The following is a 17,094-nucleotide window of genomic DNA, read 5'->3' as shown; positions in this document are numbered from 1 at the left end:
TGTGATGAAGCTCAAATGAGCTAGTGGATGTAAATAACTTTGCAAACCTTAAAATTCTATACTGATACCAGTTATTATTTGGTGAAGTCTACATTCTCTGAGCTCAGGTCTAGCAACATGAATAGAGCAATACAGTGGGGTGCCAGTAATGTGTAACAACTGAATTTGCCAGAGGAAAAAAATGTATGCACAAACACCTTCAAGTTTAATCTGTATTATTAACACTTTAAGTCTAAATAATCAATAAAATAATAAATCAAACCCTGATTTTTAGCCTTTGCTGATTTCTGAGGTGCAATGTTCAGACTGAAAATTTAACAAGCTGCTCTTATATGGCCCATTAGAGCTGGTGCCAGAATATTTTATATATACATACATGTGTATGTGTGTGTATATGTATACGCACATATATATTCATGTATGTATATATACAAAATGGTTTTAGGGCATCAAAAAAGGAAGGATCAAAGAAGGCTTCATGTAGAAGTCTCATGAGCTGAACCTTAAAGGAAACTGGAAGTTTCTAGAGATGGATGTGAGAAGGGATTGCAATGCAGACAAAAGTACAGAGATAGGAGATAAGATGTCATGGGTGTAGAACAGCAAATGCACCAGTGGGACTGGGCCACAGACAGTGTGGAAGGGAGTAATATGTAAGAAGACCAGAAAGGCAGAAAGAAACCAGACTGTGAAGAGATTTAAATTTAAAAGAGATTTAAAAATCCAATAGGCAATTAGACATATAAGAGGAAGAAAAGAAGGACGAACAAGCTTTTATTAAAAGACAGAATCAGGGATAAATGCTACTACTGAAAGTTATCTGTTGACTCAGTATCCCACAGTTCTCAGTCCTTCTTGTTAATCAGTTTGGGGGGAAGTGTCACCTAGTCTCCAGATATTGGTCACACAGCCAAGTCATCCCCTACCTGTGACCTTTGTACCTCTACCTGTAAATTGTCACGTTCTTGCTGCTTGGGGAGGAACTGAGATGCAAGAGTCCAACCTCTTTTGCTGAGGTGGACCTAACTAAATTGTCTCAAAGTTACCGATAAAAGTTGGCTCCACCTTGAAGCCACTGCTGACCTTCAGTGATCAGCCAATGTCTTGTTACCTTGACATATTTATAATAAACTCCTCTTAATTCTTTTGTCCTGAGTTTTGCCTTGTTAATCAACGTGAAAGCATAAATGAAGAATTTTCCTTTCAACATAACTTTGGCATGAGAATGAAGTAATTTATTGCCTTTTCCCACACTGGTACACATTCCTCCTAAAATGGAGGACTGACTATGTAGCTTTTAGGGTGCTAAGCCACCTTTGATTATCACCTCATGAGAATATTTGTAAAGCACTTTGCAAACTTTAAAGCATCATTTCAGTCATTTTCAGTTGTGTCTGACTCTTTCTGACCCCATTTGGGGTTTTCTTGGCAGAGATACTAGAGAGATTTGCCATTTCCTTCTCTACCTCATTTTACAGATGAAGAATTGAGGCAAACAGGGTTAAGCGACTTGCCTAAGGTTACACAGCTAGTAAGTGCCCAAGACTGGATTTGAACTCAGAAAGATGAGTCTTCCTGTCTCCAGGCCCAGCACTTCATCCACTGTGCCACCTGGCTGCCCTTAAAATACCTTATTATTATTATTATTTTTAATATTACTTATTATTACTTTCAATAATAACGATGATGACCATGAGAAGAATAATAATATAACAAAGTGAAGAACAGAGGAAGGCTTCTGATTCCAGCACCTAGGTTTAATCCAGTGCAAATTTGAGGAATCTTAGTTCTGCTGCCCCTTGATTGGGCATGGAAAGGCTTCAGGGGGAAACACATTACTAACTAACAACGGAGTCATCAATAATAATATTGTCCTAACTGACAACAGAAGAGAAGGGAGCTCCCGGCACCTTTTATATTTATCACTGGAGGCCAGATGAGTATGCTAGTACTTCTACCGTGTAACTATGAAGCTGGTGGGATGCTCTCTTAGAAGAAGAGCACAGCAGTATCAGACAAAAGGGGCTTGAGAAACATGGAAGTTTAGGAGCAGCAGTCAGGTCAGGAGATACAGAAAGCTTTTTGCCCAAGAGACAAAATGTTCTCTACCTGCTCCAAACAAAAAAAAAATTAAACTAGAAATTACATATCTCCTCCATTTCCACTAAGTTACATAGAAAAGGCACATGACTTCTCAGCAGGCAGAGAGAGAAAAATTTTTGCAAAGGCTTTTTGCAATGGAGTTTCCCAGAGGTACATACCCTACACTTGAGTTCATATTCTTTTATAACTTCTGTGATCCGTTCTTCTGTACTGAAGAGCTCAGGGTTATGTGGCTCTAGCTGAAAATCCAATAAATAAAATTTTTATTATGCTCAACCAGAAGACGCAAATGACAAGAAGGAAACAAAATATCCCTTTCCAACTGCAGCTCAAATAAAGGGGGAAAAAATACTCAGTCTCTCAGCCTGACTCACTTCTATGGCGCTTTGTGATGGATCAGCTGAACTTTAACCCAAACTCAAATAGAAATGGAGACTGCTAAAAGACAAAAGAAAAAAAGGCAAAAAAAGAAATGGAGACTGCTAAACCATATGTAAGGATCCACTAGAAAACCACAAATTAACATTATTTGCCTCAACATTTCTATCCCAGGAACTGGTCAGAACTCTTCCAAATGTCATTCTATATATAATCTGCCTTAACTTGGGAGAAATTAGATGTTGGTCTACTGATATTCTGAGAATACCTGTCTACAAACAAAACTAAAGGGAGCTGAATAATAAAAGCTGTGTGATCTTAAGAAGGAAAGTAAGAGTCTCTAGTCACATGACTTGTGGTACAGTTGGGCTAGGAATGGGACAGTAACTTATTTTACTGGAACCACACCCAGACCACCTGTAAAAGGCTCATTGACAGCAAGGGTTTTTGCTAGAGGCAGTTTAACACAGGTTTGCCCTCCAACAGTGATGCTGGATTCCCACCTCACAGGCCCACTGGAAGTTAAAAAGAATTGCTCACATCAACTTTCTCAAATCAGCTGGTTGTTCTTGCTGGAGTCAGGGATGAAAAGGTTTGAGACTGCCAGAGGGATCTGACTTTCTTTCCAATCAGCTTACAGTAACAACACTTACCTATACTGTGTAGTACTTTTTATTCCTCTGTAGTCCCATTTTCTATAAAAAGCCTTTCCCAACCTCTTTTAATTCTAGCACCTTCCCTCTATTAATTATTTTCTATTTATCCTGTATATATCTTGTTTGTACATGTTTGTTCACTTGTTGCCTCCCTCCCCCCACATTCAACTATCAGCTCCTTGAGGGCAGGGACTGTCTTTTTGTACCTGACACCCCGTAGGTGTTCAATAAAGGCTTTTTTCCCCCTTTGCTTACCATGTAGGGTGCTCAGTACTTGTTCTAAGTTCATCCAGTCCTTATTCATAATATTAATAAACTATCAAATTGCTGAGGTCTAGGAGTGCTGGGCCCCTGAAATTCAAGGGCAAGCAAAGCAGGTCCTGCCTGGAAAGAATTGAACCCAAGCCTTCTTTCAGCCAAAGACAAAGTTTAATAGAATACCAGTCAGAGTGGGCGAGATTTTAAGAATTGGTGATGCTTGTATTGACAAGCAGGCCAGACTCTTAAGGAATCTGAGCCTTTGTGATGCCAATACAACCAGGCCAGACGCTTAAGGAATCTGAACGGGGACAAGATGGACCTCATATACAGAAAGATCAAGGACTGGCCAAGAGGTCTGGGGTTACTGGGAGATATTAGAGAAGGGCCGAGTGCCCCAGGCGAACACCAGGGACCTGGGCCACCGTGGAAGGGGTCTAGATGGAATCAAACCCTGGCACTCTAAGGTTGGGGCAGGTGCAGACAACAAGGGCCAAATGAAAGGCCAGTTGAAAGGATTATACCCTCAGGCAAATGCCAGGACCAGTTAGGAAAGTTCAAGCAAAGTTGTGTAGGGTGGGGGTGCCTGTATGCAGGGACCATACCCTGTCAAAATGAATGACTCCTTTTTTGCTTTCTTTAACAAGTTTAGCATCCACAGCAGATGGAACTCATGAGGTTCTCCCTGGCACAGCCAATTACACAGCTGGATAAGGTAATAGTCCTTGCTGCCCGTTCTCCTCCCCTCTCCCTATGCTCCAATAGTGACACCTGGAGAGTCGCACAATGGTGGTGACAATAGATGTGGCAGAGATGATGGGGGCTGGCACATGTGTCTGGCAGCTCCTCATTTCCAGGTTTCACTTGTGATTATTCCAAAAGCCTGCCACTGTATGAGGTTGTACTTTGAGTACACAGGGGCTACTAATAAATGTTTGCTGCAGGTTTATCAACCTGGTCTGTCTCTTCAAATTTCTGAAATGAGACAGTTTGTGAAAAACTTAAAAGGTAGAGACCACATCTTATTGTTTTTTGCTTACCTAAATATAATTTCTTTCACAAGTTAAGTCATTTAATTAACATTCTGTGAAATGAATTTTGGACAACTGCCTGGGGGAGTCTGATGGTATAATAAGGATCCTTTCATCTTAGTGAAAACTCCAGAGAAATAAAAAGAACCTTTGGGCAAACTGAATGACACCATTAGTCCTTCCTTCATTATAAAATACTAGATAGGAAAGCGGACTGAGCTCACGCCTATGTCACTGCCCTTCTTCTAGGTGCCAAAAATTTTAGATAAAGAGCCTGAGTTACCAAATGTACACAGCACCTCTCACCCAAGCCCAATCCAGGGACCCTTTCTGACAGGAGCAAAGGCCAGTTTAAGTAGGAGGGTTACCTTGTCTTTCAACACAAATTCAAGATCATTCTGTAGCTTTGATACCAGCTTTTCTGATGCTGTCAACTTTTCCACGACCTCCACAATTTCCTTCTGTAAGCGACTATTTTCCTACAAGACCAAGTGTGAGAATTTAATGAAAGGACAACTATGTTAAAAGATGTTTCTTTCTAGTCTATCTTCCATGAAAATCCTAGAATATTCAATAATATTAAAAGCACAGAAAACAATAATAAAATGAGAGTGAAGGCAAAGGTTTGTGCAGATACTCGGTAATAAGTAATCCCTGGTTAAGGGATGTGACACCATTCCTCAAAAGATAATGACAACCCCAACTGATAAATGGTCAAAGGATAAGAACAGGCAGTTCTCAGGTAAGGAAATTGAAGCCATCTATAGTCACATGAAAAAAATGCTCTAAATTGATTAGAGAAATGCAAATCAAAACAACATCATACCTATCAGATTGGCCAACATGACAAAACAGGAAAATGATAAATGTTGGAGAAGATGTGGGAAAATTCGAACACTAATGCATTGTTGGTAGGGTTGTGAAATGATCCAGCCATTTTGGAGAGCAATTTGGAACTATGCCCAAAGGGCTATAAAAATGTGTGTACCCTTTGACCCAGCAATAGTACTTCTAAGGCTATATCCCAAAGGGATCATACAAATGGGAAAAGGACCACATGTACAAAAATATTCATAGGAGCTCTTTTTGTGGTGGCAAAGAACTGGAAATTGAGAGGATGCCCATCAATTGGGGAATGGCTGAGCAAGTTGTGGTATATGAATGTAAGGGAATACTATTGTGATATAAGAAATGATGAGCAGGCAGACTTCAGAAAAACCTGGAAAGACTTGTATGGTCTGATGCTGAATGAAGTGAGCACAACCAAGAGAATGTTGTACACAATAACAGCCATGCTGTGTGATGACTAATACTGATAAAACTTAACCCTTCCCAGCAATACAAGGATCTACGGCCTCATGGTGGAAAACGCTATCCACATCCAAAGAAAGAACTATGGAATCTGAATGTAGATTGAAGCATACTATTTACTATTTTTTTTTCTCTTCTGTTAAATTTTGCTTCCTCTTTCTGGTGGTTCCTCCTATTGGCTCTAATTCTTACTTACAACATCACTAATCTGAAAATATGTTTAATAAGAATGTATATATATATAGCCTCTATCAGACTGTGCACTGTCTTGAGGTGGGGAGGAAGGTGGAGAAAAATTTTAAAATCAAAAGCATATGGAAGTGATTATTGATAAATCATAATAAATAAAAAAGGATAATGACAATTAAAGTTTATATAATGCCTCAAAGTTTGCAAGGTTCTATAATATGCTTTTTCATTCTAACCTTTCAACATCATTGTAAGATGAGAACTATAGGTATTATCACCCCCATTTTATAGATAAGGAAACGGAGGTCCAGGAGCTCGTGGGATCAGTTCTAGGTCTCTCTTAACAGCCATCAAGTCCAAATCTTCCCCTTTTATAGATGAAGAAACTGAAGCATAAATAAGTGAAATGATTTATTGTGTATGAGGTGACATTTGAACCCAGGTCTCCCTGGATCCAAATTTAGGGCCTTGTTCAATAGGGCAAATGAAGCTTCTCAATGTAAAATTTAAGTGGAATTCACTGTCACCTTCTCAAAAGGATACATTTTTTTTATTCACAGAGGCTCCAATAATAATGTGTTTGGCAAGAAATGATTTGTAAGGTATTATCTTGCTGTATTCTGTGAATGAATATTTTGCTTTGAAAATGACTGAAACCCAGATGTCATGAGAAAAGAGACTAGTGTTTGCAAATACCAGGAAATGAGAGAGAAAACTGTCAAGTTATGTAGTCTTTCCCTGTCATACTAATGAAGGAAAGGCAGGCCATTCTCCACCCTTCTCTCATGCTGGGGAACTTAAACATACAGATTAATGTTCTCTTTAATGCTTCATATTTCACTAAAAAAAGCTAAGGTCATTCACCAAGAGTCCCACCTTCTCCCCTATTCTTTCCTTATTTTACGTTACTCAGACATCACCCACTGTTTCCTATTTCACTCCCACACATGTATCCTTTATCCCATTCCCTCTTTTCTTCTCCAGCAGATTGCCTCCACTACCATCTTCTCTTTCTCTTTCTCTCTCTTCCCCCTCCCCCCAATCAGTGGCTCTTTCCCTGTTGATTACAAACACGTACATATTTTCTCCTTCCTTAAAAAACCCTTACTTGATCTGACCATGTTTGTTAGCTATAATGTGCTATCTCCCCTCCCCTTTTTGGCTTAACTCCTTGACAAAAGGTGTCTATACCTAATAGTTACCACTACTTTTTCGCCTCTTACTCTCTTCTTAATATTCTATAAGTGGGTTTCTGACCTCATCATTCAACCGAAACTGCCCTCTCCAAAGTTACCAATGACCTTGCAATTGCCAAATCTGATGTTCTTTTGTCAAATCTCATCTTTTTCCCCTCCTCTGATAAGATTTTCTCCTGTTTCTGTGATTTATTCTTTGGATTAATTCTTTAGGATGAAGTTGTTTTAGGCTTCAATTAATTATTAATTCTTCTACATGGGCTGTTTATCTAATATAATATTTTTCTTTTTAAAAATTTTTTTTTGGGGGGGGAGCAATTGGGGTTAAGTGACTTGCCCAGGGTCACACAGCTAGGACATATTATGTGTCTGAGGCCGGATCTGAACTCAGGTCTCCTGACTCCAGAGCTAGTGCTCTATCCACTGTGCTACCTAGCCGCCCTCTAAACATTCTTTCTCAGTCTTCTTTGCTGGAAATTCATTTGTACTATATCTAGCAGCTATGAGTATCCTTCAAGGTTTTGTCCTGGGTTCCATTCTCTTTTTACTATATACTATCTATTGTGATCTCATCAAATTCTATGCAGTGAGGTGGTACAGTGGATAGTCATTTAATCTGTCTGCCTCAGTTTCCTCAATTGTAAAATGTGGATGATAACAGCACCTACTTTAGAGGGTTGTTGTAAAGATCAAATGAGATAATATTTATTAAAAAAAGAAAGCACTTAGTACAATGTCTTGAATATAATAGGTGCTATATAAATGCTTATTTCCACCTTTTCACTTCCTGAATGGAGCACAGTACTGGAGTACAGAAGGACCCTAAATGGGCTCTTTGACTTTAAGCTGTAGGATTACTAGTTTGTTTTAACTATGTTAAAATAGTACTTTTTTTTTCGGGGGGGGAGGTAGCAATAAAACCAAAATCTTCTAATTGGTGCAGATGGCCCAGTATAGAGGTCTTCCCTACCTTCAAGGCCAAGGTCAGCTTCTCCTGAAGGCACACCTCTTCCCCTTGTAGATACTCAATGTCTGCTTCAAGCTTGGCTCTCTGTCTGTTCACCTGCTGCCAGAGCATCTCTCGCTCCATCTCAATTTCAGATCGAAGTAGGGACAATTTTCCTCTGTAGTCCTCTTCCAGGTGTCTGTAACACACAAATATTAACTCCTAGGTGAAGTCTTGAAAGCCCACTTCAGGTTCTCTGTCCTCTCCTATGAAGCCTTCCCTGACCATGCCAACCCACGCTGATGTCTTTCCTGAACTCCTGCTACAATTATGGTCAGTGTCACACAGAATTAAATTGTTCTATTACGTTATTCTTATCTCCCCAAGTTCCTTGAAGGTAAAGAACACGTCTTATGATCCTGTAAGATCCTTTCCAGTGTCAAATAATTTTGGGTGTAAATGGGATGCTTAGTAAATATTTGCCAATTAGATAGATGGTACAATGTATATATAATGCTGGACCTGAAGACGGGGAGGCCTGAGTTTGAATTCTGGCTAACTTGCTAGCTGTGTGACCCTGAGCAGGTCTTCTAAATTTCTCTCAGCCTCAGTTTCCTCATCTGTAAAATAACAGCACCTATCTCACAAGTTATTGTAAAGATTAAATAAAGCAACATAAGCAAAGGGCATTGAAAACTTTAGAATGAGGTATAATGGCCAGCTATCATTATTATTCAATTCAACAAATAGAACAAACATGCAAAGTCTCATACTAGATGCTGCTGGAGATACAAGAATGAGTAAGACATTGCCTGCAATATAATCTAACAAGGGATTGGGGCGGGGGAGGGCAGGAAGAATAGGAGAGAGACACAAATAAGCAGAATACAAAGCAGAATATACTAAATAGGAAAGACACAGATAAAATATTCAAAAGAGAATGAGAACATATTTAAGGGGAGTAGGGGAAGGTTAATATTCTATGAAATTTTCATGGCCATTCTCCACAGAAATTTGTCTATGTGCATTTCAAGGCCCACCACAGTCTTGTTCTTGGATACTTTTTCAGCCTCATTCCATTCTTCCATACCCCTAGTACTCTATGCTATGGCTAAAAGTAGATTACAACATTTGCCTCAAATACACATTATGCTTGGTCATGATATTTACTACAGTGTAATGCCCCACTCTGCCCTGCTGCCATGTTAACCTATTGAAATCCTACCTACTCTTCAAGGCTCAACACAAATGCTACCTCCTCCAGGAACTCTTTCCTGATCCCCCTTTCCCTGCCCCCAACCACACCTGGAAGTGTCCTCTCCTTTCTCTGAATTCTCATAGCACGTGGCATTTCTTTATTGTTTCAATTTGGAGTGGGGAAACTTTTTTTTAAATGAGTTTAATGAATGGATGGGCTTGGCTGTATGTTTTAAACAAGATTCTCAAGCAGGTACTCTTCTGCACTCAATGCATTCTCTTTTCTGTTACACTTGTTTGAATTCATAGGACCATGGATCAAAAGTTGGAAGGGACCTCAAAAGGCCATCTAATTCAACCTTCCCATTTAACATGAGGAAACTGAGGCCCAGGAAAGTTCAGTGCATTCCCCAAAACTATACAGGAAATATTTGGATCCTAGTCATTTGACCTCAGAGCCAGTGCTTTTTCCACTACACGTCAATGCCTCCTGATTTTATATCCCCTCCCCCCCAACTAGAATATAACCCCTACAACTTCTTCGGGGCTAGGAAATTCTCTCTTCTCTTATAGTATCTCCCCTAGCACCAAACACAGTGATTTACATACTGCAGATCCCTAATTCAAAGAGAGAAGTTACAGCTACAACATGGGGGCCTTGAATGCTGGGCTGAATAGTGTCATCCCAGCATCAGAATTTCTAAGATGAGGGAAATTTTCTCCAACCTCTACCTGGACAGGATTTCCTCTGCAACAGATCTGACAATGGGTCCTCTAGTCTTGGCTGGAGGAAATGCTGATACTACCTCTAGAGGCAGCTCCATTCACTGTCGGATGGCTCTAACTGTTGGGTTGTCTGTCTTTATGTTTTCCTTGACAGGAGAAGAAAATAACCCCAAATAGAGTCATTGGAATCTAAATTAGAATGCACTCCAAACTGCGTTCAACATCTGAGGCACCCGGCAGGGTGTTTACAATTTATAGAGGAGCCCAGATTGAGCACTTCCCCTGGTAATAACACCCCAGCCTTCTTTCTGCTTTTTCTTCCATTCTACTGTGATTAGTCTATAAAATACACCGTGCATTCCCCTTCCCCCACTATTCATAAAATTAAGTCACTCAGTGTTCCAAGTAGAAAACAGGCATAATGATAAACAAGGAATCCTCAAAGCAATGAAGATCTGAGAGGGCTGGCTGCCCACTGCCTACGTGGTCTGAGCCAGCGCCCTCGTTTAGCTTTGTAAGAAGCAGCTAAATGGCTACAATCCTGCATCTTCATGGCAGTCTGTGCAAGGTGGTCGATCGGTTCTGCTAGAGTTATCTGACCTGAAACTGAACACATGAGATTTGAAGTAGAAGGCCCAACAGATTTCAAACAGGAGCCTCTTCAGTAACAAAATATGCGTAGGGCTATAACTCAGACATGGCTGGATATTGCAATGAGGTGCAACAGAAGGATAAATGACTTTGGAGTCAGAGGACCAAGATTTAAATTTCCCCTTTGTCTCTTACTACCTGTCTGGCCACTGGTAAGTCACTTAACTTCTAATGGCCTCAGTAGGTCAGTAGGAGTAAAATGAGGGAAGTGAACTCAGTGGTCTCTAAGATCTCTCCCTCAGGGTTTTTAACTTGGAGTCTGTAAGCTTTATTTTTCAAAATTTGATACATGTATTTCAATACACTTGGTTCAGTATACTTGATTACTTTGTAATCACATTTTATTTCATATATTTAAAAAGATTATTCTGTAAAGGGACTGCCAAAGGGGTCTGTGACATTCAAGAAACCCTCTCTAAATTTACAGTCTGATAATGACAAGGTTTGGATTTGGAGAAAATAAAAGGCTCAAAGCTACAGGCCCTTCGCTGACTACCTCATTCTGCATTCTGTCCAGCACTACACAGTGCAAACCACAGACTGCCCAAAGCATTGCCCTAAAGAGCCACAGGGGATACTGGATAAGTTGAGGAGGTAGCGCTCCCAAGGGCCCAAACAAAATCTCAAAGTTTCCCATACTACACCTGCCTTCATGAGGCTTGAAAAGTAATACGCATGGCTCAGTCCTACTGAGGGAATAACAAAGCCTTACAGTAATTTTCTGGGGGTACACTGTTCATTTCTTTACACTCTCCTCTGGCTGCTCATAAAAGATTTCTACATAAATCATTTCCTGGCTGTCATGTATCTAGGAATGTGATTATAAGTGCAATAAGATATTTGATGAATTAGATTGTGAGAGCACTGGCCAGGGCATCTTTATCCTCCATCTTGGATTATGTCTAAAAAAAAGAGACTATGCCAGAGGGATATGAAGGAAGGGCTCTTGTCCCCTTCTCCTCAGAAAGCCATGTTGCTAATTTCCTACCAGATACTTAGGGGGGAAAATCAAATTCAAGATGTGCACATTAACTATCAGTCTTAACAGTATAGCTAATGAACGAATCAGTGGAACAGATCATTCCAAAACCATTTGCAGTTGGTCTCGGAATACATATGTCTAAAAAAATTTTCCTGACTAGCTATGCTTTGCTTGGCATATTAGAATTATTGTGTATTCCCTGATCATACCAATGCAAGGAACATAAAGGTGGCTCATGCTGGGAAGTGGGAGAAAGCTCATCTGGAATATAAAACTTTCTACACATAATCTACAAAATGGATAAATCCAAATGTAAATATTATATGAATTAAGAGATGATAGCATTGATTCATTATTTTATTTTGAGCTGAAATCTAAAAACATTATTTTTAGTAACAATGAACATTGTTTAGAATGAGAAAATTCTTAGGTACTTTTCTCTTTGCCCTCAAGGTAATTTTCAAGTTGCAGGCTTTTTATGGGCTCATTTCTACTAATGAGCAAAGGAATTACTGAGTTAATTCTCCAAGCACTCAAGCTGAATTTACCTCCATAAAAAATAAAAGCTCTGAGGCCTTACAAAAATGGAATATGATGCTTAATTTGTTTTTCTCTAGTCCATCAAACAGCCATTAGGCAATAGGATAAGATGAGAATTTTAAGTACAACACAAAGCAGTTGTATCCAACATGCTGACCTTTACTGACAAGCTCTTTCCATTATTCCATCAGAGTGTCACTTTTAATAGACGTTTTCATCAAATTGAAACCCCCATACATCTTTATGACCAGTTTTCACAATATATAGGGCAGACCACATTCAGCAAGTCTAACAAGTACATTATGAGATGACATAAAAATGGCATTTAGCAGCTCTCCATGGATACCAAACTTGTTGATATTAGTTTATTCTATCTGCACTTCCAGGAATTTGCCCAGCCCAAACAGGCAACCTTGAAAATTAGAATTTTAAATGATGATAGAGACAGACAGATAGACACACTTACCATGCGCTAGGCACTGGAGATGAAAGATTGTGTTAGCACCAAATCCAAATGCACATGTGATAAAATAACCATCCAATAGCACAAGTAAGCTTGATTAAGGACCTTTTTAAAAATGGCTTTGATGAATACATACACTTGACTGTGTATTCTGATTAAGCAGGTGCTTAAAAACTCACCCAACCTTAATACTTATCCAAACCTTCATCCTTAAGAAAAATATTCAGCTCATCAAGTCCCTTCCCCAAATAAAGGATACTTGAGGCAAATACAACAGATAAGTCAGAGTGGTTTGGTAGATAGAGTGCTGGGTTTGGAATTAAGAACATTTGAGTTCTAAGTCTGCCTCTGATGCTTGTTTGCATTGCGTGAACTTGGGCTAGCTAGTCCAGGGGTGGGAAACCTGTGGCCTCCAGGCCACATGTGGCCCTCTAGGTCCTCAAGTGAGGTAGAGCCACATTAGAGGACCTAGAGTGCCACATGTAGCCTCGAAGCCACAGGACCCTCATCTTTGGGCTAGTCACTTAACCTCTGAGCCTTAATTCCCTAATCTTTATTTTATTTTTAGCACTTCAAGGCCTGCAATGCACTTGACATACATTTTCTCATTTCTTACTCGAAAGAATCAGGTGTGATAGGTGCTATTACTATCCCTTTTTCACAGATGAGGGAGGTGAAGCTCAGACAAGCTAAGTGTCTTGTCTGGGATAACACAGCTGACAAGTGTCTGTGGCAGGATTTGGACACAGGTCTTCCTAATGGCAAGCCTGGTACCTTTATCTACTACACCACACTGTCTCTCCTCTGTTTCTTCATCTATAAAATGCAGACAATAATACACAAGACATATCTCATAGTCATTTTTAACCCCATAGTGCCTTACAAACCTGAAGTTCCTCTATAAATGTTAGCTACTATCCTTACTTTTATTCTTCTTATGATCTCAATGATTAATTTCACTTCAGAACCTTTCTATGCCACTTAAAACGTTATATAGCATGCAGTCTTCAACCTCTGAATAACTAGAGTCAAGATTTCTTAAGCTATAGGTCACAGGGTAGATCTAGTGATGACAAATCCCTAGATCACAGAATATGGTGACCTTCAAGTTTGAAGCTTCCTCCATTTGACCTGCTTAGCCTAACACAAGTATCAAACTTAAGTATACTAAATACTCATCAAAAGCGAAAACTTCAAAGTTGCGCTAGCACCACCCTTTCAAAAGAACAGGCTTTAAAGTCTGGTGCCCACAAGGGTCCCGTGGTTACAGATACTGCCCCTCAAGGTGGTGGATCCAGCAGAGACCATTTGATAAGTGGGGAAACTTGTGGGAGAGTATTTAAAAGATGAAGTCCCTATAGGTATCAACTATACTTCTTTATAAAATTCAAGGGCTTTCTGACAGGGGAAGAAAAAAACTTTTAAAAACTGGGCACTTTAGGTTTTCATTTTTTCCCCCCTTGGTGTAGGGGAGGGAGAGTAGGAGAGATACAAAATAAATGCTTGTTAAAGGGGGAAAAGCAACTGAAGCATTTTCCTAAAAGCAGGGCTGTAAGAATTTCCTCAGTGCATCTTTAAAATATGGATGAATGACTTTTCCTACTTTAAATATTCAAGCCCTGTTTTCAAAAGTGCACACAATACAGAAGCAGAGGTGTGACAGGAAGCTTCAGGGGACAGGAGAGGAGCAAAGGTGACCTTACAGGGGGTCCATGAGGTCAAAACTATTTTCATAATAATATTGTTGCTGAGTTGTTTTACAGTCATGTCCAACTCTTCGCGATCCCATTTGGGTTTTCTTGGCAAAGATACTGAAGTAGCGTGCCATTTCCTTCTCCAGCTCATTTAACAGATGAGGAAACTGAGGCAAACAGGTTTAAGTGACTTGCCCGGGGTCACACGGCTAGTGAATGTCTGAGGTCACATCTGAATTCAGATCTTCCTGACTCCAAGCCAGGTGCTCTATCAACTGTACCACCTAGCTGCTCTGTCATAATAATATTAAGATTTTAATTTCCAATACAGTAAATATCAACAGATATAAACCATATAAACAAAAGCTCTGTGGGCTCTTCTATAATTTTGCTTTTCTGAGGCCATCAGGATTAAGTGACCCACCCAGGATCATATCTGATCTGAGGTCACATTTGAACTCAGGTCCTCCTGCTTCCAGGGCTGGTGCTCCATCCTCTGCACCACCTAGCCACTCTAATAATTTTGAAGAGTATAAAGGGATCCTGAGACCAAAAAGTTTGAGAACTTGCTGCTGTACGGTCTTGTGCTTTCCCCTTCTAAGAGGCCTCCCCTGCCTATCCAAAAGGCCTGGAACATTAGGACCCTGAATGAGGAAGGAGGCCTTTGGTCAGACTTACTGCACTAAAGGCCAAGCAACCAAAGAGGCCAGTTATCAGGCTGGCAACAGGACTGGCCTGGAGTCACAAGACCTGGAAGGATCATTTGCTAATTAGCAGGTAGGCTCCTAGGGAAAGCAGTGAAATGAAAAAACTGATTATTTCACTGTAGTGTGATTAGCTGGCACTTTGAGCAAACACCCACATGAGGTTTGTACCACTAGGATGGCAAACCACAGAATGATCTCTTCCAGGAGCATTCTGGAGACGTGTTGCTATTGACAGAAGCTGTTGCTACAATAGTAATAACATAACAAAAACTATGTGGAGTGAATTTCCCTAAATATTTTCATTACTGACATGGGGGGGTGATTTTATTGCTTGGTAATAATAACAAAACCGGTTCATTTTCATATAATCATAGAATATTCATTCTACAGACATTTTATTAAATCTGTACTACATATGTAAATCTGCACTAGGGACACAAACACAAAACAAAATTAAAAAAAAAAAAACAGTCCCTGCCCTAAAGGATTTTACATTTCACCTTAGCTTACTTATCTTATTTTGTTGTTCAGTCATGGCTCACAATTCAAGACCCCATGTGGGGCTTTCTTGGCAAAGATTCTGGAATGATTTGCCATGTCCTTCTCCAGCTTATTTTACAGATGAGGAAACTGAGGCAACTAGGGGTTAAGTGACTTGCCCAGGGTCACACAGCTAGTGAGTATCTAAGCTCAAGTTTGAACTCAGACCTTCCTGACTGCAGGCCTACTGCTCTATCCAATGCACCACCTAGCTGTCCCTTACCTTTAAAACCATAAAGACCTATGCTACTGCTACATCACTGTTGCCATCACTGCTTTGGAGATAAAATAAGCTAGACTTCACTGCAAAGAATCTAGCTTAATAATCATACAGTAAAAATTCTATTTACATTTTTCTCCCTAAGACACCAAATACTATTTTGTTTGAGATTCTTTAATTGCACTTGAGTAATTTTACGTATTATCCAGAGGTACAGTAGAGCTAAGACCACCTTGTTAAATTTTTAGTGAGAGCATTTACATTTTGGAAACTGGCAAAGCTCTGACTGACCTCAGGGCATGACACTATTTTACTGATTTCTAGAATTAAGAAAGTGAAGGAAAATATGTTAATAATGCAGATTAAACTTAAAAGTGTTCTGTAAATACACACTCTCCCAGAGAACCAGTTGTTAAATATTTACCAGCATACCCCTGATCATGCCTATCTGTGACCAAGTCTTATTTTCCTACTGGTTTCTATTCCATAAAGGCAAGGCATACATCTTAGAAAAACTCTGTATCTACCTCAGAGCCCTCCACAAAGTGTCTTGCATACAACCAGCAGCTGAAAACTCTGTGAGGTGAAACCTTTGTCTTACTGTAAAGATTTACTACTTTGTAATAATTAATTAGAATCATAATTAAATAGAATTATATTATTTAAAGCTGAAAGGAACCTGAATGTTTTAATTATTATATTATTAATTTCCATTTTATTAATAAAAGAATACTTATTAACTATAATAAATAAGCTTAGTTCATCTGTGATAAATAACGATTAGTTAAGATAAATAGGATATTTTAAGCTGAGAGGAATCTTAATTAGGCTTAATAATTGTTTTATTATTATTAATTTTAATGTTATTATTAAATAAAAGAAACTTTATTAAATATAATAACCCATATGGTTGTTTTAGTAATTAATATTAATTAGAATAATAATTAAATAGGATTATATTATTTTAAGCTGAAAGGAACCTTAAAGCTCATCTAGTCCAATCCCTTCCTTTCAGAGTTGAGAAAACTGAAGACCAGAGAGGTTTAAGTGACTTGTCTAAGTCACTGAGGTCTAATGTAGTAGAGTGGAATTTCAATACAAATCCTATCATGGCAAAGACTATGTATGCTCTTTCTACTACAAGAACATTAAAAAACAAACAAACAGATTTCTTCCTCTATGTTTGAGACATTCCATTCCTGGCCTTAGGAATAACAGAATCTTAAAATATTAGCACAAGAAGGACCATCCAGCATAATTTCTTCACTTTACAGATGAGGAAACTATCAATCAATCAATCAACATT

At 39.2% G+C, this 17,094-nt stretch overlaps 1 protein-coding gene across 7 annotated transcripts in view; it reads right to left on the bottom strand.

The window, feature by feature from the left end:
- NINL (ninein like) overlaps positions 1-17,094 on the bottom strand; it is a 182,964-nt gene that overhangs the window by 52,928 nt on the left and 112,942 nt on the right. For all 7 annotated transcript variants that reach the window (XM_078149681.1, XM_020987407.1, XM_078149684.1 and 4 more), the window contains 3 exons: positions 8,093-8,267; positions 4,795-4,905; positions 2,262-2,342 (listed from right to left, as the gene is read on the bottom strand). In XM_078149681.1, coding sequence (XP_078005807.1) covers positions 2,262-2,342; positions 4,795-4,905; positions 8,093-8,267 — 367 coding nt within the window. The remainder of the gene's footprint in view (positions 1-2,261; positions 2,343-4,794; positions 4,906-8,092; positions 8,268-17,094) is intronic.

This window comes from Phascolarctos cinereus, unplaced genomic scaffold (assembly GCF_003287225.1).
Source record: "Phascolarctos cinereus isolate Bilbo 61053 unplaced genomic scaffold, phaCin_HiC Scaffold_2;HRSCAF=192, whole genome shotgun sequence".
Classification (NCBI taxonomy): Eukaryota; Metazoa; Chordata; class Mammalia; order Diprotodontia; family Phascolarctidae; genus Phascolarctos; species Phascolarctos cinereus.
Note: the sequence above shows the minus strand (reverse complement) of the source record. Positions and strands in the feature narration are given on the sequence as shown.